We start from the raw sequence: 23176 nt of genomic DNA, 5'->3' as shown, positions 1-23176 counted from the left end.
CTCTTGATACGGGTATAATTATTTTTTTCCTCTTTCAATTAGTTTAGTTTGATTCTTATCTAATTTGTTAATTTAGTTTGATTTTTTATTCGATTCAAAAAATTGCTGGTTTGAGGTTCAATTTGTTAGTGTAGAAGGGCATCTGCACGATCTATTACAGCTGTCTTTCTCTATTTTGGGTATGCTAGAGCAGACAGAAAGGTATGTATGTTACTTGCTACAATTTTTTTTATGCAACTTTTTGGATGAAGAATGATATTAAAATCAGCAATGGCCTGCTATTTTAATTTCTTTTAAGAGTGAGGCTATGGTACTATGCTGTAAAATGGCTGCATTGGTGCATTGGCTGCATTGGTGCAAATAGAACTTCTTTTAATTAGGTCTCATTGGTGCATTGGCTGCATTGGTGCAAATAGAACTTCTTTTAATTAGGTCTCATTGGTGCATTGGCTGCTTGAATGGACACTAACTTCTGCCAAGAGGCATCATGTTTGTTTAAAATACAAACCCTAAAAACAGAAAATTCATAAAAGATACATAAAAGACCCTAAAAACGCTAAAATTATAAAGAAAGGTCCAAAATCCCATGAAGGAAGACTCGGATCGCGAATCTGAGCCCGGAAATGGCAAAACGAATCATAGATTCGTTTTGCATCCGGTTTTGTGCTGTGGAGTTCCTGTCAAAATTTCAGCCCGATCCGACGGACGGATCAAAAGTTACACCCCTTTTTGTGTAAATATGGCTTCATTTTTCAAACATTACTTGATGTACATATTGGTTGTATCATGTTTATATGTGTATGAAATTAGCTCATGTAATTAGTATTGTGAAAATATGATATTTAAATAATGTGTATTATTATTGTGTTATTTGGTAAAATTTGAATTATGTAAATGTGATATGAATTAATGTGGAATTAATATGTATTATTTCTATTACCTAAATGTGATATTTGAATTAGTGATGCACTCTGTAATGTATTTATAGTTAATACCTACATTTTGCAAAAAAAAAAATAATAAAAAAACAACAGCGACCGGATTTTGAGTATCAGCGACCGTTTTTTTAGTCGCAGATATCCTTTCATGACGTCAGAAAAAAAACAACAGCGACAAAAACAATTTGGTCGCAGATAAAATATCAGCGACCGGATGACGTCATTCAGCGACTGGTGACGTCATCGTGAGAGCATCAGCGACCGGGATATCAGCGACCGGTTTTTACCATCAGCGACCGGATTTGACATCAGCGACCGGCGCCGTAACTATCAGCGACCGGTTTTCCGGTCGCTGATAGTGTAATCTGTTGTAGTGATATTAGCCTGTCCTTGGGTCAGGCTCGTGTAGGTTTCGTTGTTTTTTCCCAGTGTTATAACACCACGACAAAGAAAGAGGATAAAAGTTCTTTTTGGTTGAACTTGGGTGAGAGATTCTGGTGCAACACCGAGAAGAACAAATTTACAGTTATTGGTAATAAGAGCTAAGAGCTAAGAGCCAGTTCACAATTTTATATATTATTATAAAATACACAATAACAGTTGAATATTTGATAATTAGAATTTTTTTTCTAATAATAAGTGTAAGATTATCAATGATGAGTAAATTCCTATAATTATAGTAAAAAAAATTACCATAATTTATAATAATAATAATAATAATAATAATAATTTATTAGATAAAAAAGTTCCTCACGGAAGAGAGAGAATGGCCATCTTAAGATATTTTCTTCTTTGAATTTAGAATCAAAACGGAAATTGTCTACTGTAAGAACTTTCAAAGGCTCCATAGTTGGTACTCAATACGTACCGATAATAGCAATACGGATCATTGACTTGGGATTTTTGGTTAGTCATCTATTTGAAGGGGAATCATTAACCATTTTTTAATTAAAGGGCCTCAATACATCTGGTCTAAAAAGAATGATATTTTCGAGAATTGAACCTACATCTTTCTCACAAAATTGAAATCATTATTCCCAATGGCCATATTTATATAAATTTATATTATTATATATATACTCTGTACTTAAAACCCTTAATTAATTAGCTGTACGGATCATCGGTAAAATATTTGAACCATGTGTCATTAGCTTTTCTGACCGTGTATGCAATATGAAAATAATATGAAACTTTTTTAAAATTTGGAATTGACAAAATAAATATAGAAAGTAAACCAGTTTGTTTGTTATTTTGCTGGACCCAAATTTTGAATTTCTCGAGCATATATGCCTGCTTGTTAGTTTGCCATGGGCCCATTCTTTAGTTTTGAACTACCTTATTTTTCTACAATATTTCTGAACTAATCCAAGTTGTCAATCCTGCTTGTTAGTTTACCATATTATCCCAAAATTCTTAATCTAAAAAAGAAAAGTTTGCAATTAGTAAACATTGACTCTTTCAAAATTGTGATATTTGTATAGCTGACTTTGATAATACTTTTTTAAGCGCGTCATTTTCCAATGATCACGTCTGATTTTAACTAAAATTGAATATAATTCATAAGACTACCTATTATTTAACAAAAATTGAAAGTGGACCTTTATGGCAGCCAATGCCAAGGTTTCCAAAAAAAGGGGGTGGGGGGACCTTTTCATATGGGTATTTTATTTTTATCAATTAACAAATTATATATATTAGATCAAAGAATCATACCAAGAATTATTTAAATATTTGTTGAAAATTTAAAAATGCTATTACTGTTTTTTTTATGGATAAAAATGCTATAAACAGCATGGAATTAATATTTGGTTATTCGCCCGTGGTCCTTCATTCATTTTAATTCCATTTGATTTTATTAAAAAAAAGTAATTCTTAGAACATAACACATTAACTTTTAAATGAAATTTTTTAAACAAGCGATGTATCTTTCCACGAATCTTCTATGATAATACAGCTAGAGGTCAACAATTCAAATAATATTCAAAGTTGTCCCGCACTACAAAGTTACCCAATATAATATATTATGTATAATAAACACTTCACTGTTGAATATAGGGAAAATTTCTAACTCATCTCAAATTTCGAAATAGCCAATTTCCTGATCTAAACTTTTCAATATCTAATGTATGCATACAAATTTAATATCCTATATTTTCTCCTCTTAACTATTTAACATTTTATTTATTTATTTTCAAAATTAAGTTGACTAATATGCCCTCTAAATTGAAATGGACATGTCCATTGTTTTTTAATATCAACTTCATCCCTTCTTCCCTAAAATCCATCTGTCCTCACCATCTCTACATTCTACTCTTCTTATTGACTGTAAAAATCGCTTCTCTTCCAATTTTCTAATTTTGTCCCGTTTAGTAACTTTGGATATTTAAATAAGAAAAATCCAAATAAGACAGAAAAAGGAAAATTAGAAGAAAATTCAAACAGTAGCATCTCTGCTGAAAACTTTTGTCCCCCAGAGAAATGGTAGCGACTTAAAAAATTTCAAACTAGAAGATTTAGACATAAGAATCACCACGCCTTCAACGATTCACCCATGTTCGTAACTTTCGAGATGTATTTTCTTTTATCTTATTTGCAATTTCCATGGCATTTGTGAAACAAAACCAATTGACCAGAGAGATAAAGTAATGTCGGTAGATTTCGAGTACATGTTAGCATCTAGGTACCAGTATCTCTGCAATCATTGGTCAGCAGGATTTTTATTTTCTGATATTTAGATCAAGATGAATCATTTGAATTTTTCCATTTGAATATCCGAAGTTACTGACAGAGGCGGAACCTGAGAATTTATCATTTGACAATCTATTGAACTTATGAATACACATCCTTTTTTGTTCATTTCAGGAAAAAGCGTTGCATCAAAGATTTTTATTAAAATCTAAAATTGAGTGAGGTCAAGATCTTATAAAATTTCCTACACTTTAGGGTACAAAACTCTGTCGTTATATAAGCACTATAAAATCTTATAAGTCTATTACAAAATAAAAAATATAATAATGACAAAATAATTCAAAAAGAAGGCCAGAACATCAGGGAACTTCAATCGAAGTGTAAACTATTGCAAAGAGACGTTAAACATTACTTGTTACTTCACATTTGAAATATCCTTTTATGGTTTAATTATATTATAGTCATCTAAATTTATTGATATAATTTCTTAACAACAAAAATAATAAATGTAATCCCTGTATATTATTTGCATAACAAAACTGTTCAAACCGATCTGTCAAAGGTGAGTCAAAGTTTTCATAATTATCAGAGGGCGCAAATGGTCCATTGATTTCATGCTCCAATAATACTCCACGTCCTCGTCTTCATTTTAAAAGTCTAAATAGGCAATCGAAACCGTTCAACATGATATCCATAAAAATGTGTTTGGAGATCAAATTTTAATATTTTTTTGGAAAATATTCACTACTTTTTTAGATTGATAAAAAATCACTATTTTTCAGAAAAGTATAGACCATCCAAATAATGATTTTGCACCCATCTAGCTACAAAATAGGAAAAAAGCAATTTTAGTATACAATCTGAATTTTTTTTGTAAACAAATATTTTTTTTGTAGTATGCAATCTGAAAAATGAAATTAGATAGGTACAAAATCACGTTATATATATATATATATATATACTAGTCTCGTGCCCGTGCGTTGCAACGGAGACATATATATTATAAAATTGAATAGAATATGAAGAGACTTTTTTTATGATATTTACACAAAATTAAGAAAAAATATATTGAAATGAATATAAAAAACAGAAATGAAAAAAAGAAAATCTAAATAATAAATAACAATAAAAGAAACAATAACAAATGGAAAAAAAAATGAATCAAATATAACATGAAAAAAATTCTTGAAGTATCATTGCAATTTAAAATCTAATTTTCTTTACAAGCAAGACATGTCCTTAAATGATTTAGAGAAATAATATGTATAGAAATAAAATTCGCAAATATATAATTAAATAATTCAAATAAGGATTTTCTCTACATTTATATTATTGATAAAAATTATTCTAACAATGAAAATTTCTCTACACGAAAGTTCTAAATATTCTTTATTTTCTTTTCAGATTGGAAAGATAGCACAAGATCTACTATTCATCTATTCACAAATGGATAATGATATCAGCACAACATAAATTGTTAATGACACAATATTATTTAAATTTTTAATTTGATAGACAAATTTACCCTTGAGTTGCTACCTTCTCAACATTTAATAATCTTTTCTTAATCCCATGCATGAAACAAATATTTTGTACAATTAATGTTCCTAGTATATCAGTTAATTCTTTATAAAGAGGACATAAATATTCTTGTCACACCCCGTAGCCATCCTGTACAAAATGCGACAGGGTCCCTGCCGTAAACATACGGTTTCCCGTATGCCTACAAGGCAATTACAATTTATTTATCCCATACCCCAAATTTACCCATTTCAAACATCCAAATTCACACATATCTACACAAATTTTCATAGTTTAAAAGTACACGATTCTGAAAATAGATATAACTACATATATCGGTCAGTTCCAACATACACAAATGTTACCGCATACGAAGCACAAAGTATATACATATACACATAAGTATCATATCATCACAACAACATATCACAAAACACACAAAATATATATAAAGGTTCTCACAATCCCATCACCATACTCGACAAGTATCATACATATAATACAAGTCAACGGTAAGAAAGACAAATACCGAGGGCCTAGGACTGACGAGTCTCACCGCTCCCGGCTGCACCAGAACCTGAAAAAGAATAACCCAACGGGCGTGAGAATAAATTCTCAGTGCGATACATTTGCCACAACGGATCCCTGGACTTGGAATCAAATTTTACTTTCAAAAAGAAATTACATTCAAACATAATGCACATATATACAGTATATAAAGCTAAATGCATATACCTGACAGCAGTTAATTAAATGAAATCACAACAGAGGAATTACTAAATTGAATCTCAAATCAAAGAACAGTTAGGCTTAACTTTGTTAATTACGTCCGGTAGCAACTACAGATGTACCACCCACTGGACCCTTCGTTCCCGTCGACACCTGTAGGGTTCCAGACACCTACAGATGGACCACCCATTACCACCCTAATGTTGACACCCATCTGTAATGCTTGGCTTAACCGTTTCTTAAGTTCTGGTTACAAGTCATATTCAGAAAATTCATACAATTCCGTTAGAACGTAAATTCAATCGATCATTCAAATGCATATCACGCCGGATAATGCTTTAGACGTTCACATTAGTCACCATATTCATTCAATCCACAAATCATCACATTTGCCCCTGCCTCAACCGGTTGAGGGCTTACGGCAGCCTAGGTAAACTAAAGCTTTAGAGTCCTACCAAAACCTGCGCGCCAGGTTTTGCAATTTCGTCACTCTTTGGTGACATATTCCATTCCTTTCCTTTTTCCAATTCCGGTGACTTTTCATCTAAGATCAGATCATAATAGATCGACACAATTATAAACCATACCAGTATGCAAGTCATTCAAATTACAGAATTCAGATTCAATCATATTTGGGCTATGCTTATGCAATGCACAATTCCTATAATGCAATCAATAAATATTCAACATGTCAAACGAAACAACAATTTAATTCTGAAAATAAAATATCAGACAAGTCCAGAAACCCCGCACCTGAATAAGCTGCTCGTATACCAACCTTACGTCTCAGGCGTCTCGTGAGATCCCGAACTCGGTTGCCTTATAGATTCTATTTAGATTGTATACAATTAGGGTTTAATCAGCTATCGTTACTATATAATTAACATTCGTATAGATACGGTTCGATATTCCTTTGATTTGGCTTAAAATACACCATGTATAACAATTCTGCACTGTAATTGCGGCCCGTAGCCCAAACAATTGCGGCCCGCAGAACATACAGTGCAGTACAGTGAAACAGATCGGAATTTTGGTTAAGTACTGGGCCTTCTTGCGGCCCGTAAGGGTACTGTTGCGGCCCGCAATGGTTTGACCTGCTTCAGGTCCAGAGACCTTCTCGGGATTCACTCCCCTCTTGCGGCCCGCAAGGCATTTCATTACGGCCCGTAACATGTACAGTACACAGTCTAAAAATTTGGTTAAGTATCCTGTCTTGGTTGCGGCCCGCAAGGCCCACTATTGCGGCCTGCAATTATGGTACAGAAATTCATTTCCTTTGGTTCTTAATCCGTTCGATCGAGGCCCGGTTTAGGTTCAGTTAATTCCCGCATTTTCCCGATCATGTATAGTACTATAGTTGGTACCTTATATCACATTTCATCACCCTATATATATACATATATTCATAACAATTCACACTTTGTCAAATTAAACGATAATTTGGTCGATACAAGTTTGAATACTCGATTAAACAATCAATCGGGTTTCCAATCGAAATATAACAACCAATTCCAGAATTTTCAGAATATCACAACTTTAATAACCTTTTCAAATACTAAACCCTAGCTCAAGAACCCTAAACTCAAATTCACAATTTCAAACTCAACAATCAAACAATTGGACTTGAATACAACAAATTGAACTCAAATTCAAGCTTTAAGCAAAACAATTCCAAATCAATTCAAAGCTAAGGTTTTCAAATAGAACTTGAAAGATAGAGATATATACCAATTTAATTGCTTAATCGAGTAGAGGGTTTCGTTTGGATCTCGAATCTACAGACGGTTCGATCGATCGCACGATTCTCACCCTTTCCCTTTCTCTCTTCCTTTTCTCCCTTGCGCACTCTCTCTCTCTTTTCTGTTTTTTTTTCTCACGGTACCAATGGTACCGATTGGTACAAGGAGGTGCTTATGACAAGAATTTGGTAAATTTGCTAATAAGTCCCTCTATATTTCTTATATTACACAAGGGTACATTTCATACATATAAGACCTTATGTAACTTTTAATGCATCCTATTCCTTATAAATTCAACATTACATATATCTACAAATATTTGTAATTGATATATATATATTTACATAAACTCATTTATTTTATTTCTAATGCATCTTAGCAAATCTTTAAAATTTATACTCACATATATACATGCACAATTATACACACAAAATTCACAATAATAAAGATATACATATAAATATACATATATGTTAAATTAATATGTAAATTTCTTTATTTTCACTTCTAAATGCATATTTTGCAAAATAAACCCTCATATATATATATATATATATATATATATTCATTATAATCGAGTTCAGAACGTTACATTTCTCCCTCCCCTTAAAATAAAGTTCAGTCCGCTGAACTTGATTACGTACCTGATTCGTCGAACAACTCCGGATATTTCGCTCGTATGCTATCCTCGCTTTCCCACGTCGCTTCCTTATCAGAATGTCGACCCCATTTGACTAATACGAGCTTGATCACTTTCGTCCGCAATCTTTGTTCTTTTTTATCCAGGATTTGCATCGGTTCTTCCTGATAAGTCAGATCATCTTGCACACGTAGATTTGAGTGATCGATGCAATGCGACGGGTCCTTCACATATCGACGCAACTGCGATACATGGAACACTGGATGAACTCTGTCCAGCGCTGGTGGTAATGCCAGTTCATATGCTACCGGCCCAACTCTTCGAGTGATTTGAAATGGTCCAATGTACCGGGGACTTAGCTTCCCCGAAACCCCGAATCTGTGCACACCTCGAACAGGTGACACTCGTAACCACACATGATCTCCATCCGGAAATTCCAATAGTCTTCGATGTATATCCGCATATTTCTTTTGTCGGTCCTGAGCGGATTTAAGTCGGCTTAGTACAACTTTCATCTTTGCGGCTACTTCTTCTAGCATCTGAGGTCCCGTAGGCACATAGGTACCCGCTGGTCCCCACCACAGCGGAGTACGACATTGCTGTCCTGTCAGCGCTTCTTGCGGCGACATGCCGATGCTCGAGTGGTAGATGTTGTTATATGCGAATTCCACTAAATACAAGTGATCAATCCACGAACCTTTAAACTCCAAGGCACAGGATCTGAGCATATCTTCTAATGTCTGTATAGTGCGCTCAGATTGTCCGTCGGTCTGTGGATGGTGTGCTGTGCTGAACCTCAACCTGGTACCCATCGCTTCTTGAAAGCTCTCCCAAAAATGCGAAGTAAACGGGTCGCGATCTGAAATGATATTCCTTGAACACCCGTGATACTTGAATTGGTACTTTAGAAACAGATCAGCTAGCTCTCTTCCAGAAGTCTCAATCCGGAGCGGAATAAAATGGGCTATTTTCGTCAACCGATCTACAATAACCCATATAGCATCGTACCTTCCGAGGGTTCTTGGTAAGCCGGTTACAAAATCCATCGTGATAGATTCAAATTTCTTTAACGGTATTTCTAGCGGTCTCAGTAACCCTGTCTTACTCCTTCGGTCGGCTTTAACTTGTTGACACGTCTGGCACTTCTCAACGTAACTCTGTACATTTCTTCTCATCTTCGGCCACCAGAAATGCTTCTTCAAATCTTGGTACATCTTTACTTCTCCGGGGTGAATAGCATACCCCGACTCGTGTGCTTCAGCCAGAATTAAAGTTTTCAATTCAGGATTATTTGGAACACAGATGCGGTCATGAAATCGCAACACTCCGTCGGCCTGCACTTGGAATGGTGAATCCGCATTTGCTTCATACAGTTGTCGGAAGTGCTGGCACTTTGGATCATTTTGTTGTTCTACTCGGATTTGTTCTTGTAATTCGGATCGAATCTCAACGGATGCCACAATCACCGACACAACTGCCGATGAACTTGTCTCAAATCTATCTCTGATATGTCTGTTTGTTACCTTCAGCGCAAATTCTCGCGAAGCACCAACATGTAAATTCATCGACACATTTCTTCCAGAAGACAGGTTTCGGTTGTGATAATAGATGCCAGGTTTACCTGACTCTTTCTGCTCAGTGCGTCTGCTACCACATTTGCCTTTCCTGCGTGATATTGAATTTCGAGATCATAATCCTTCATCAGTTCTAACCATCTTCTCTGCCTCAAATTCAACTCCCGTTGCGTAAAAACATACTTCAAACTCTGATGATCTGTAAAGATACGGCATTTTACTCCATATAAGTAATGCCGCCAAATTTTCAAAGCAAATATTACCGCAGCTAATTCCAAATCATGAGTTGGATAGTTCTGCTCGTGTGGTCGCAATTGCCGAGATGCGTAGGCAATTACGTGATCATCTTGCATCAACACGCACCCGAGTCCTGATCGGGATGCATCAGTGAACACAGTGTATTCTTGATCGGTTATTGGCATGGCAAGTATCGGTGCAGTTACCAATCTTTTCTTCAACTCTTGAAAACTTTGCTCCTGCGTAATACCCCAATCGAACTTGATACCTTTGTGTAATAATCTTGTAAGCGGAGCAGCCAACTGCGAAAACTTGGGCACAAATCTTCTGTAATACCCCGCCAACCCTAAGAAGCTACGAATCTCCGTAACCGTCTCAGGTCTTTTCCATTCTGTTACAGCTTTAATTTTATCCGAGTCCACCGCTAGCCCTTCTCCCGAGATCACATGCCCGAGGAATGTTACTTTCTCCAACCAGAATTCACACTTCGAGAATTTAGCAAACAGTTGATGTTCTCGTAGTCTCTGTAACACCATACATAAATGTACCTCATGTTCCTCCCGCGACTTCGAGTATATCAATATATCGTCAATAAACACCACCACGGTCGAATCCAACAGGTCGTGGAATACCCGATGCATTAGATCCATGAATGCCGCTGGAGCATTCGTTAGCCCGAACGGCATGACAAGGTATTCGTAATGCCCGTACCGCGTACGGAATGCTGTCTTGTCTACATCACTCGGCCGGATTCTCAACTGATGGTACCCGGTCCGCAAATCAATCTTCGAATAAATCGAAGACCCCTGTAACTGATCAAATAAATCATCAATACGGGGTAACGGGTATTTGTTTTTCACGGTTACCTTATTCAGCTCCCGATAATCAATGCATAGTCGCAAGGTTCCGTCCTTCTTTTTCACGAATAAAACTGGAGCACCCCACGGCGATGTGCTGGGTCTGATAAACCCGTGTTCCAACATGTCTTCTAGCTGTGCCTTTAATTCTTTCAATTCTGCTGGAGCCATTCGGTAAGGGGTTTTCGATATTGATGTTGTTCCTGGTATTAATTCGATGCCAAATTCTATCTCTCGTTCAGGTGGTAGCCCTGCTATTTCATCGGGAAATACATCTATGAACTCGGATACCACTGGAATGGTGTTGATTTTCGGAACTTCTTTAGTAGTATAAATCACAGCTGCTAAATAAGCCGTGCACCCAGATTCTATCAGCCGCCTCATCTCTACGGCCGAAACAAAAGGGATTAGTTTTCCAATTTTTCTACAGTTGAGTACACAGGACATACCTCTTGCCGTGGTAAAGCGAACCCGACGATGCATACAATCAATTGTTGCCTCGTGCCGAGTTAACCAGTCCATTCCCAGTAACACATCATACCCGGAAATCTCCATTACTAATAAATCCACTTCGAAATCTCTTCCGTCTATTCTGACTTTTCGGTTTCGGCAGACACTAATGGTTTGGTCGGTGGAACTAAAAGGAGTCTGAACATTTAACACTTGGCTATTCGTTTCGACGGGCCATTGACAGCTCTCTACTAACGCTCTTGACACGATCGAGTGACTGCACCCTGTATCTATCAAGCAGTATGTATCATGATCCGAGATAGAAATTATACCTGTCATCACATCCGTCTGATATCCCGTTCCTTTCTCACCTTCCGGTACCACATCTGAAGTGTCGTGGTCAATCTCTGAAACACCCAATGCATGAGCTGACACTCGTCCTACAGTCCTGCCTCCGCTGGTTTGCTGCATACCCCGTCCCCGCGACTGTGGTCCACCTCTACCCCGATTCACTGTACTTCCTGCACTGCTGTTACCCGGAATCTGCCAAGTTGCTTTCGGGCATTCTCTCGCCCAATGACCTCCACTGCCGCATACGAAGCACGAGTTGTTTCGGAATCTGCAACTACGCTCATCATGTGCTTGATTACAAGAACGGCACCACATTGGTGCAGAACTCGGCTGAAATCCCGGTCGCAATCCTGAGGTAGCTACCGGTCCATAAGATGGCCGAGGAGTCATAATCTGTCTCTGAGGGGGTCTAACTGCTGATGAGTCTCCTCTCGACCTCACGACCGACCGACTCTGATCAGCCCGTTGTTTCACATTCCTTTCTGCAAACTGTTCTTTTCTCCTTTTCGCGTGCATCTCAGCCTGCTCAGCATGATCCATTATCGATTGTAACTCGGTAGCATTCGGAGTGTCAACTATCATAGAAATGCTCCCGTCTAACCCGTCCAAATACTGTCTGTGATACCTAACTCTGTCAGCCTGTACATCTGTAGCATACCTGGACAAAGCTAAGAACTCATTGTTGTACTCGGCTACCGGTCGTCCGTCTTGACGCAACTCTAGAAACTTCCTTCTCAAAGCCTCCCTATGAATGTTACTCAGAAACCTCCGAGTAAACTGCTGCTCGAACCACTCCCAAGGAATCTTTACCGCTTCCCCGACGTAATTTCGTCGAGCGCCATTCCACCAAAATCTCGCATCTCCATTCAACATTTGTTCCGCTAACTCCACCATGTCCTCCTCCAGTGCCCGACACAATACGAGCTTTGAGTTTAACTTCCCCAACCATTCTTCCGCTTCTGCATACCCACCGGTGCCATCGAACTGCGGTGGGTTTAAGCGCATAAATGAGTCATAAAGCTTGCGGAACTCCTCAGGGGTACCTCTCTGATCTACCGGTGCTGCCTCTCGCCTTTCGGCTGCTTGACGGCCCCTCTCATATGCCGCAATCAGCCTATCATCCAGTTCTCTGTCTCGGTTCTGCCCTCCTCCAGAACCTTCAGACTCGTTTCCATCCCGAGCAGCTGCTGGCTCAACGATAACTGGATTTATTCGAGGTCGTCCTGGGCCTCTACGTGTCTCCATAGTGCTGTACTACACCAAAAATAAGATTATAATAATTTATTTTTCTAATCATTATACGAAATACCTCGTTATCCGTTACGATCCCCTTATTACGTATCACTCTCACGTATCCTACCAGACTGGTTCAGGTTTAGGCTTAACCATGCTCTGATACCACCTCAGGAGACCTGTCACACCCCGTAGCCATCCTGTACAAAATGCGACAGGGTCCCTGCCGTAAACATACGGTTTCCCGTATGCCTACAAGGCAATTACAATTTATTTATCCCATACCCCAAATTTACCCATTTCAAACATCCAAATTCACACATATCTACACAAATTTTCATAGTTTAAAAGTACACGATTCTGAAAATAGATATAACTACATATATCGGTCAGTTCCAACATACACAAATGTTACCGCATACGAAGCACAAAGTATATACATATACACATAAGTATCATATCATCACAACAACATATCACAAAACACACAAAATATATATAAAGGTTCTCACAATCCCATCACCATACTCGACAAGTATCATACATATAATACAAGTCAACGGTAAGAAAGACAAATACCGAGGGCCTAGGACTGACGAGTCTCACCGCTCCCGGCTGCACCAGAACCTGAAAAAGAATAACCCAACGGGCGTGAGAATAAATTCTCAGTGCGATACATTTGCCACAACGGATCCCTGGACTTGGAATCAAATTTTACTTTCAAAAAGAAATTACATTCAAACATAATGCACATATATACAGTATATAAAGCTAAATGCATATACCTGACAGCAGTTAATTAAATGAAATCACAACAGAGGAATTACTAAATTGAATCTCAAATCAAAGAACAGTTAGGCTTAACTTTGTTAATTACGTCCGGTAGCAACTACAGATGTACCACCCACTGGACCCTTCGTTCCCGTCGACACCTGTAGGGTTCCAGACACCTACAGATGGACCACCCATTACCACCCTAATGTTGACACCCATCTGTAATGCTTGGCTTAACCGTTTCTTAAGTTCTGGTTACAAGTCATATTCAGAAAATTCATACAATTCCGTTAGAACGTAAATTCAATCGATCATTCAAATGCATATCACGCCGGATAATGCTTTAGACGTTCACATTAGTCACCATATTCATTCAATCCACAAATCATCACATTTGCCCCTGCCTCAACCGGTTGAGGGCTTACGGCAGCCTAGGTAAACTAAAGCTTTAGAGTCCTACCAAAACCTGCGCGCCAGGTTTTGCAATTTCGTCACTCTTTGGTGACATATTCCATTCCTTTCCTTTTTCCAATTCCGGTGACTTTTCATCTAAGATCAGATCATAATAGATCGACACAATTATAAACCATACCAGTATGCAAGTCATTCAAATTACAGAATTCAGATTCAATCATATTTGGGCTATGCTTATGCAATGCACAATTCCTATAATGCAATCAATAAATATTCAACATGTCAAACGAAACAACAATTTAATTCTGAAAATAAAATATCAGACAAGTCCAGAAACCCCGCACCTGAATAAGCTGCTCGTATACCAACCTTACGTCTCAGGCGTCTCGTGAGATCCCGAACTCGGTTGCCTTATAGATTCTATTTAGATTGTATACAATTAGGGTTTAATCAGCTATCGTTACTATATAATTAACATTCGTATAGATACGGTTCGATATTCCTTTGATTTGGCTTAAAATACACCATGTATAACAATTCTGCACTGTAATTGCGGCCCGTAGCCCAAACAATTGCGGCCCGCAGAACATACAGTGCAGTACAGTGAAACAGATCGGAATTTTGGTTAAGTACTGGGCCTTCTTGCGGCCCGTAAGGGTACTGTTGCGGCCCGCAATGGTTTGACCTGCTTCAGGTCCAGAGACCTTCTCGGGATTCACTCCCCTCTTGCGGCCCGCAAGGCATTTCATTACGGCCCGTAACATGTACAGTACACAGTCTAAAAATTTGGTTAAGTATCCTGTCTTGGTTGCGGCCCGCAAGGCCCACTATTGCGGCCTGCAATTATGGTACAGAAATTCATTTCCTTTGGTTCTTAATCCGTTCGATCGAGGCCCGGTTTAGGTTCAGTTAATTCCCGCATTTTCCCGATCATGTATAGTACTATAGTTGGTACCTTATATCACATTTCATCACCCTATATATATACATATATTCATAACAATTCACACTTTGTCAAATTAAACGATAATTTGGTCGATACAAGTTTGAATACTCGATTAAACAATCAATCGGGTTTCCAATCGAAATATAACAACCAATTCCAGAATTTTCAGAATATCACAACTTTAATAACCTTTTCAAATACTAAACCCTAGCTCAAGAACCCTAAACTCAAATTCACAATTTCAAACTCAACAATCAAACAATTGGACTTGAATACAACAAATTGAACTCAAATTCAAGCTTTAAGCAAAACAATTCCAAATCAATTCAAAGCTAGGGTTTTCAAATAGAACTTGAAAGATAGAGATATATACCAATTTAATTGCTTAATCGAGTAGAGGGTTTCGTTTGGATCTCGAATCTACAGACGGTTCGATCGATCGCACGATTCTCACCCTTTCCCTTTCTCTCTTCCTTTTCTCCCTTGCGCACTCTCTCTCTCTTTTCTGTTTTTTTTTCTCACGGTACCAATGGTACCGATTGGTACAAGGAGGTGCTTATGACAAGAATTTGGTAAATTTGCTAATAAGTCCCTCTATATTTCTTATATTACACAAGGGTACATTTCATACATATAAGACCTTATGTAACTTTTAATGCATCCTATTCCTTATAAATTCAACATTACATATATCTACAAATATTTGTAATTGATATATATATATTTACATAAACTCATTTATTTTATTTCTAATGCATCTTAGCAAATCTTTAAAATTTATACTCACATATATACATGCACAATTATACACACAAAATTCACAATAATAAAGATATACATATAAATATACATATATGTTAAATTAATATGTAAATTTCTTTATTTTCACTTCTAAATGCATATTTTGCAAAATAAACCCTCATATATATATATATATATATTCATTATAATCGAGTTCAGAACGTTACAATTCTAGTATGTATTTCAGATGAGAAGCAATTATTATTTTTTTTTACTTTTTCGTTATTTTAATGGAAATTTCAAGTTTATCAAGCTTTATATCTATATTAATGAAAAAATTCATTTCAATATTTTGCCATCAGTGTTTTTTTTAATTTAATGAAAAACTGTGATTTTAAAAAATTAAAAAAATAGTAAAATATTTTCACAAAATATAAAATTTGGTCTCCAAGCTCATATTAATATGAAGATCATGTTGAGAAATTTGAATCGATTGTTTAAACTTTAAATATGGAGATATGAACGGAAAGTAAAACACCATCTTTATTTTTCAAAGCATGATAGTCTCTCTCTATCTATCTATATATATATATATCATGACAAACATGTTTTTTTATTTACAAGTTCATTATATATGGAATATGGCCATTAGGCAATTACAAACATCAAAATAATGCATTAAGCATATATTAAAATAAATTCAAAAACAAGAAAATTGACTTAGATAAAATAAACAAATTAAGCCATCCGGAAAAAAACAGAAGTTTTTTCTTAATCAACTAACAAAATATTTTGTTTAAAATTTATTTTCATTTAATTTCAAGAAAATTAAAGAAGAAAAAAAAAACAAAAGTAATCTTTAATTTCTACTATAGCTGATACTTTGAGTCTATAACTACTAAATTTATGGGAGAACATTCTAAAACAAAATACAAATAAGTTTAAAATTTTCTCTTATATGCTAAAAACAAATGCGAACAAGTTTGAATTTTCTTACTATATATATATATATATATTGAGTTGTTTATCTCTCATTTTTTTTTTAAATTCTGAAAATTTTGCTAATTAAAGAAGTAAAATAAATTGAAATAAGGACATTGATGAGGGTAAAGTTGTCTATTAATTAGATTCTTTGAATTGTGCTATGTTGACCACAATAATTTTAGTGTCAATATCAGCACCCTTCACAAAGATACAGTAGTCCTAAACAAAATTCAGAAAGATATGATTGTTTATATTTTTATTGTCGAAACTATAAAGGAAGAGGAGAATGAAACAAAGAAACAGAGAAATAAGAAAATAATTTAATTGCAAGAATCATAGATAGCTATAAAACAAAATAAGGAAACAGATTGCTAGAGATTCATTCCATTTTAATTGTGACAAACTATGTAGCAGTCTGTGTGGCGAATATGTTTTTAACTAAATTTAGACTTCTACATATAAAATAGATGTATTTGATCAAAAGAAGACAAATTATGCAATTGGAGAGATGATATTCAATTAAAAAATTCATCTTTCAATCTCAGCCGTTGACGGATGAGGACAACTACGTGCATAATATAAGAATGTTCTTAAGCTCACCAAAGTGTTTTGTGAGCTTATGTCACACCCCAAATCCCGCGGGTCTGACAGTCTGCCGCGTGTATAAATCAAGTGTCACATATACACGCAAGGCAGTGGATCTTTTTATATGCATTACCAATATCCTCATTTGCTGCGTCCGTGTAATGAACCTGAAAATAATCGGGGAGAGGGGGTGAGAATAAATTCTCAGTGCGAAATTTGCCACAGTTTAGATTATTGGACTTGCAATCAAACTCTATATTCAACAATGAAACCCAAACAATAACAGTTCAAACAGATATATATAATCATAAATAACAGAATGCCAATGCTCGACAACAGTTTAATCAACCTGAAACACAGTTTACGGAATTTCCAAGGTGAATTTCAAACACAACAAATATTTTGGCTTAACTCAATTCAATAGGGCTTGTAGCAATTACAGATGTTCTTTCGAGCTGAACCATTATCAAACCCACATCTGTAGGGTTACTGACACCTACAGATGGCCAACCGCTGGACCCTTTATCTGACACCCATCTGCAATCGCTTGGCTTAACAGTTTATTAAGGTCTGGTTTGAATCATATAAAGAAAATCCTCTCTGGAATCATTCCAATAGTCGTAATATTCAATTGACCTTTCAAATGCATTAACACGTGGGAGAATGCCACCGAGCCATAGACGTTACACATGTCACCCACAATTTCCAATCACATCTCATAACATAATCACCCTCCCTCGTCCCAACCGGTACTGGGAATATCGAGGGCCGTTCACCTAAGGCCATTTAGGATCCTGGGAATCCAAGTCAGCATACAGCCCGACTTGGCAAATTCATTGGATCCAAGTGCTTAACTTCGTAAATCCATTCACATACATATCAAATCAAATCACATCAAATCAAATCAAATCGTGGTGACTTTCAATCAAATCAGATCATAATCGATCGACACAACCTACAACCATACCAGCATGCAAATCACTCAAGTCACATCAATTCGAGTTTAATTTGATTGGGCTATGCAAATGCTATACACAATTCAATGATGCAATCAATGATATTCAACATGACAAACGAATAACACAGTTTAATTCCTGAAAATAAAGTATCAAACAAGTCCAAGAATCCCGCACCTTATTATGACGAGCGTACCGCTTAATTTAAAGATCAGGCGTCTCGAATTTCCTCGCAAAAATCTGGCTCGACTGAGACTACACCTATATTATAGGATTACTTGGTTTAGTTCGGTTACATTCTCAAAACTTAAATTCCAAAAGCCGTCTTTCCATTCGTCAATTCTTTTATACCTTTCGGCTCATTTATAATCATTTTAATTCGATTCAAGTATATCCCAACCGCAAAGTCACGGCTATCATTCATATAAATTCACATATTTTTCATATTGGTCCTCAATTAATATAATTTCACACATTGGTGTCTACTTTGCAATTCAACCCTTTTTATTCCTCTTTATTACTTAACATTTATCCAATCTCACATAGGCCTTATATTTTATAATTCATACCTCTTATTTTTATAAAAATTCACAAGGCTTGTATTTTGCACAAAACAACCTTCAATTTAATTTATTTACATTTTTTTGGTCCCTGTCAAGTCAAGGACTGGTACACACACAAAATCAGCACCATACCAGTAGTATACTGGGCTGGTACCACTGGTACCAGCACTTCGCCATTCATACACACAACACATCCATGCACAATAAAACCAGCAAAACAGAGACAAGCCACAGGTCAGATCAGAACAGGCACACCAGAACTCAATCAACACGGCTCAAGCCTCAAGTCAGCACCATTTACCGGGAAAATCAACAACCCGAGCAAAGGTGTAATTAACTATAATTCCCTTTACAAAATCCTAACTACAATTCCCTTTAATTCATACAAATCACTATGGTCATATATTTTACAATTCCGACCATTAATAAAATCATTTTGCAATATAACCCCTTATACTTAATTTATTCGAGCAATTCGATCGAGTCGGGAAAATCAACAACCCGTACTCGAAACTAACAAATTCACATCCTACGATATTTATCAATTCATCAAGACACAAATCAAGAATTTTAGAAATTAACCGAAAGAGAAAAGGTCGAAACAAGTGATCGGTTCCGAGGGTTTCGCCTCGCCTCGCGGCCATCTCACTCGAGCACAAGCAAGCACCATAGCACCAAGGCAGCACCATAGCACCACCATCACGGCACCAAGCGAACACCGGGGCAGCACACATCCTCAACCCTAGAAACTAGGGTTTCATGGGAGGGGAAGGGGGCAGAAACCGAGAGAGAGAATGGGGGCGGGCTGGGGTTTTCCGAACCGAGAAAGAGAGAGAGGAGAGCAGTGGGGCGGCGGCGGCGGCTGGCCGTGGCAGCGGCGGAAAGGGAGGGGGCGGGGCCCCCCCTGTTTTCGGTGTAGAAGAGAGGTGAGGGAGCGGGGTTTGGGGTTTCCCGAACCGAGAAGGAGCTGCGAGGGTGGGGCGGCGGGTCTGGTGGGCTCGCCGGCGACGGAAGAGGGGAGGGGGGCGGAGCCCTCCCTGGTTTTGGCGTAGAAGAGAAAGGGGGGGGGCTGTCACGGTTTGGGAAGGAGAGGAGAGAAAGAGAGAAGGAGAGATTAAATTGGGCTGCTTTGAGATTCGTGCTGGGTTGTGATGAGGGGTTGATATAATTCCAAACTTTATATTGCAACATTTAAGATCCGTGCTAAATGAATCAAATGGTCTAAACAATTCAGAATTTAAACATTATTTCTTTTAATTGGTTTTAAAGTCTGTTTCTTTTATAAATTCGAATCGAAAGTTCATAAATTTTTGTAACTATATTCACACATAAAATTCGTATATTTATTTCTCAATTTAAGATTCGAATAATTTGATATCCTTTTTATATAATTATGTATATTCGATTGATTTTCTAAAAGTTCTAAATGAACGAGCTTTATAAATTCTATATTTTATTTGTACGAATATTTTCGTATAATTGTATTTTTATTTGGAATTCAATTACTTATTTATTCACATGAATCTCATTAAATAAATTTCTTCTTTCCTAAAAATTAAAAGGAATTGTAACGGACTTTCTAAGTTGCTAATTTATCGAATGATTATGATTTTATTCCTAGTGCTAAAAATTTTATTTTATAACTAAATCTCTAAATTTTATTATACATAATTTCATACAATATTTATATCTCGAAATTTTAGTTTCATTTTAGTCTGTCAGAAAATTTCTGAACGATCGTTAAGTTAATTAAACTTTTTATTTAAGCCAATTGATCGATTTATCAATTTTAATCAAGTTTTTTTTTTTTTTTTTAAATTTCGGAATGTAACAGCTTAACTCCAAAACTCATCAAATCGGTTTCAAATGATGAATCCGAACCATTAAAATACCCCTACCTTATGAGTGATGCATCTACATGTGAAAATTTTAAACATTCAAATTAATTTAATATAAAGTCAAGTAGTCAAAAAAACGTTCAAAAAAGGAATGCACTAAAATTAATTAATTAACCGTCTAATTTTGACCGATTGACTTTATACTAAATTAATTCTAATGTTTAAAATGTTCACATGTAGACGCATCACTCGTAAGGTAGGGGGGTTCCAATGGTTCGGATTTGTCATTTGAAATCGATTTGATGGGTTTTGAAGTGAAGGTTACCAAATACTTTGGTGAGCTTAAGAACACCATAGTTCTACTCTATATTGGTTCATCTCTTGCTAAAATTCTTTTATTTTTTTTGTATTTTTGTAGTTTGTAGCTGAACGCGCCCTTGAACATAACTAATGAATGCATACAATCTGAAAATAACATCAAAATAAATATAGTATTGTCAAACTTTTTAAACTAAATATTACAGTTAAAATAATTCAAAACTTAGAATTGGACAAAAGAAAAATTCAGGAAATAACCATTTAAATTTATTTACTTCCTGATAATTTTTGTAAGATATTTTCCTAAGATATTTGAAGGGAAATTTTTGTAAGATATTTTTGTAAGATATTTTCCTCTTTTATAAGATATTTTCCTCTTTTGTAAGATATTCACCGTTGAATATTTTTGTCACACCCCAAATTCACCGGGGTCTGACAGCCTGCCGCGTGTATCTATCAGGTGTCACGTATACACGCAAGGCAGTGGATCTTTTATATGCATTGCCAATATCCTCATTCGCTGCATCCGAGTAACAAACCTGAAAATAATCGGTAGGGTGGGGGTGAGAATAAATTCTCAGTGCGAAATTTGTCACAGTTTAGATTATTGGACTTGCAATCAAACTCTATATTCAACAATGAAACCCAAACAATAACAATGCAAACAGATGTATATAATCATAAATAACAGTATACCAATGCTCGACAACAATTAATCAACCTGAAACACAGTTCACGGAATTTCCAAGATGAATTTCAAAACACAACATATATTTGGCTTAACTTAATTCATTAGGGCTTGTAGCAACTACAGGTGTTCTTTCAAGCTGGACCGTTATCAAACCCACATCTGTAGGGTTATAGGCGCCTACAGATGGCCAACCAAGCTGGGCCCTTTTATCCGACACCCATCTGTAGCTGTTTGGCTTAACCATATCCTAAGGTCTGGTTACAAGTCACCTATACAGGTCAACTTGACACAAATGCAATCACACGGAATCAAAGTCAGCCATACCGCTCAACCTTGCAATTTCATTCAAATCGAATCACAATCAGCTATCAGCTTTGCACAATTCATTAAACAGGTCAACGGATAGGTCACCGTCACCTTATCCAGCCACCTAAACAGGTCGGTCTGGCAAATTCTAACAGGTCAACGCATAAGTCAGCAGCGTCACCTTAATCCAGCCACCTAAACAGGTCGGTCTGGCAAATTCATAAACACCTAAACAGGTCGGCCTGGCAGATTCATTCACATCAAGAACAAGTAATAGAACTAATCGAATAATAACCATACCAACATGCCAATTAATTTTAACCTAACAATTCAATTCATTCTCAGTTATGCAAGAATCAATATGCAGCATGAATTCCAAAATATGCAACAATTAATCATTCAACATGACAAACGAATAAACAGTTTAATTTCTGAAAATAAAGTATCAAACAAGTCCAAGAATCCCGCACCTTATTATGACGAGCGTACCGCTTAATTTAAAGATCAGGCGTCTCGAATTGCCTCGCAAAATCTGGCTCGACTGAGCCTACACCTATATTATACGATTACTTGGTTTAGTTCGGTTACATTCTCAAAACTTAAATTCCAAAAGCCGTCTTTCAATTCGTCAATTCTTTTATACCTTTCGGCTCATTTATAATCATTTTAATTCAAGTCCAATTCCAAATTTACATATACACATCATGTCATAATCATTTCAATATTTCAAGGCCTATGAAATTACAAGCCCAATTCACCTTATTTATCCAATTAAACATTCAAAGGCCCGATTTACTCAATTATTTCACTTTGGCCCATTTACAATCAATTATTTTATTCCAATTCAATTTAATTAAAGGCCCATAATTTAGCAAGGTTTTAAGCCGCTAATTAAAAATTCACATTTAGGCTATTAATTTATACTACCCTACATAAGGCATTATATTTCACAATTCAGATCCTTAAATATAATTAATTTGGAATATGGTCCCTGCCAGTTCAAAGGCTGGTATACACACAAAATCAGCACCATACCAGTAGTATACTGGGCTGGTACCACTGGTACCAGCACTTCGCCATTCATACACCCAACACAGCCATGC

The 23176-nt window shown here is 36.3% G+C and overlaps 1 protein-coding gene across 1 annotated transcript; it reads right to left on the bottom strand.

The window, feature by feature from the left end:
* Nucleotides 1-5683: 5683 nt before the first annotated feature.
* On the bottom strand, nucleotides 5684-14894 carry LOC144546164 (uncharacterized). Its single transcript, XM_078294687.1, has 8 exons — nucleotides 14738-14894; nucleotides 14198-14280; nucleotides 13537-13584; nucleotides 13090-13209; nucleotides 9877-12978; nucleotides 8260-9778; nucleotides 5991-6122; nucleotides 5684-5724 (listed from the first exon to the last, which is right to left on the bottom strand). The coding sequence occupies exons 1-8, from the start codon at nucleotides 14892-14894 to the stop codon at nucleotides 5684-5686; spliced, it is 5202 nt and encodes a 1733-aa protein (XP_078150813.1).
* Nucleotides 14895-23176: the final 8282 nt, after the last annotated feature.

Source organism: Carex rostrata, chromosome 29 (genome assembly GCF_964058835.1).
Source record: "Carex rostrata chromosome 29, lpCarRost1.2, whole genome shotgun sequence".
Classification (NCBI taxonomy): domain Eukaryota; kingdom Viridiplantae; phylum Streptophyta; class Magnoliopsida; order Poales; family Cyperaceae; genus Carex; species Carex rostrata.
The sequence above is the reverse complement of the archived record's forward strand: the minus strand, read 5'-3'. Positions and strand labels throughout refer to the sequence as shown.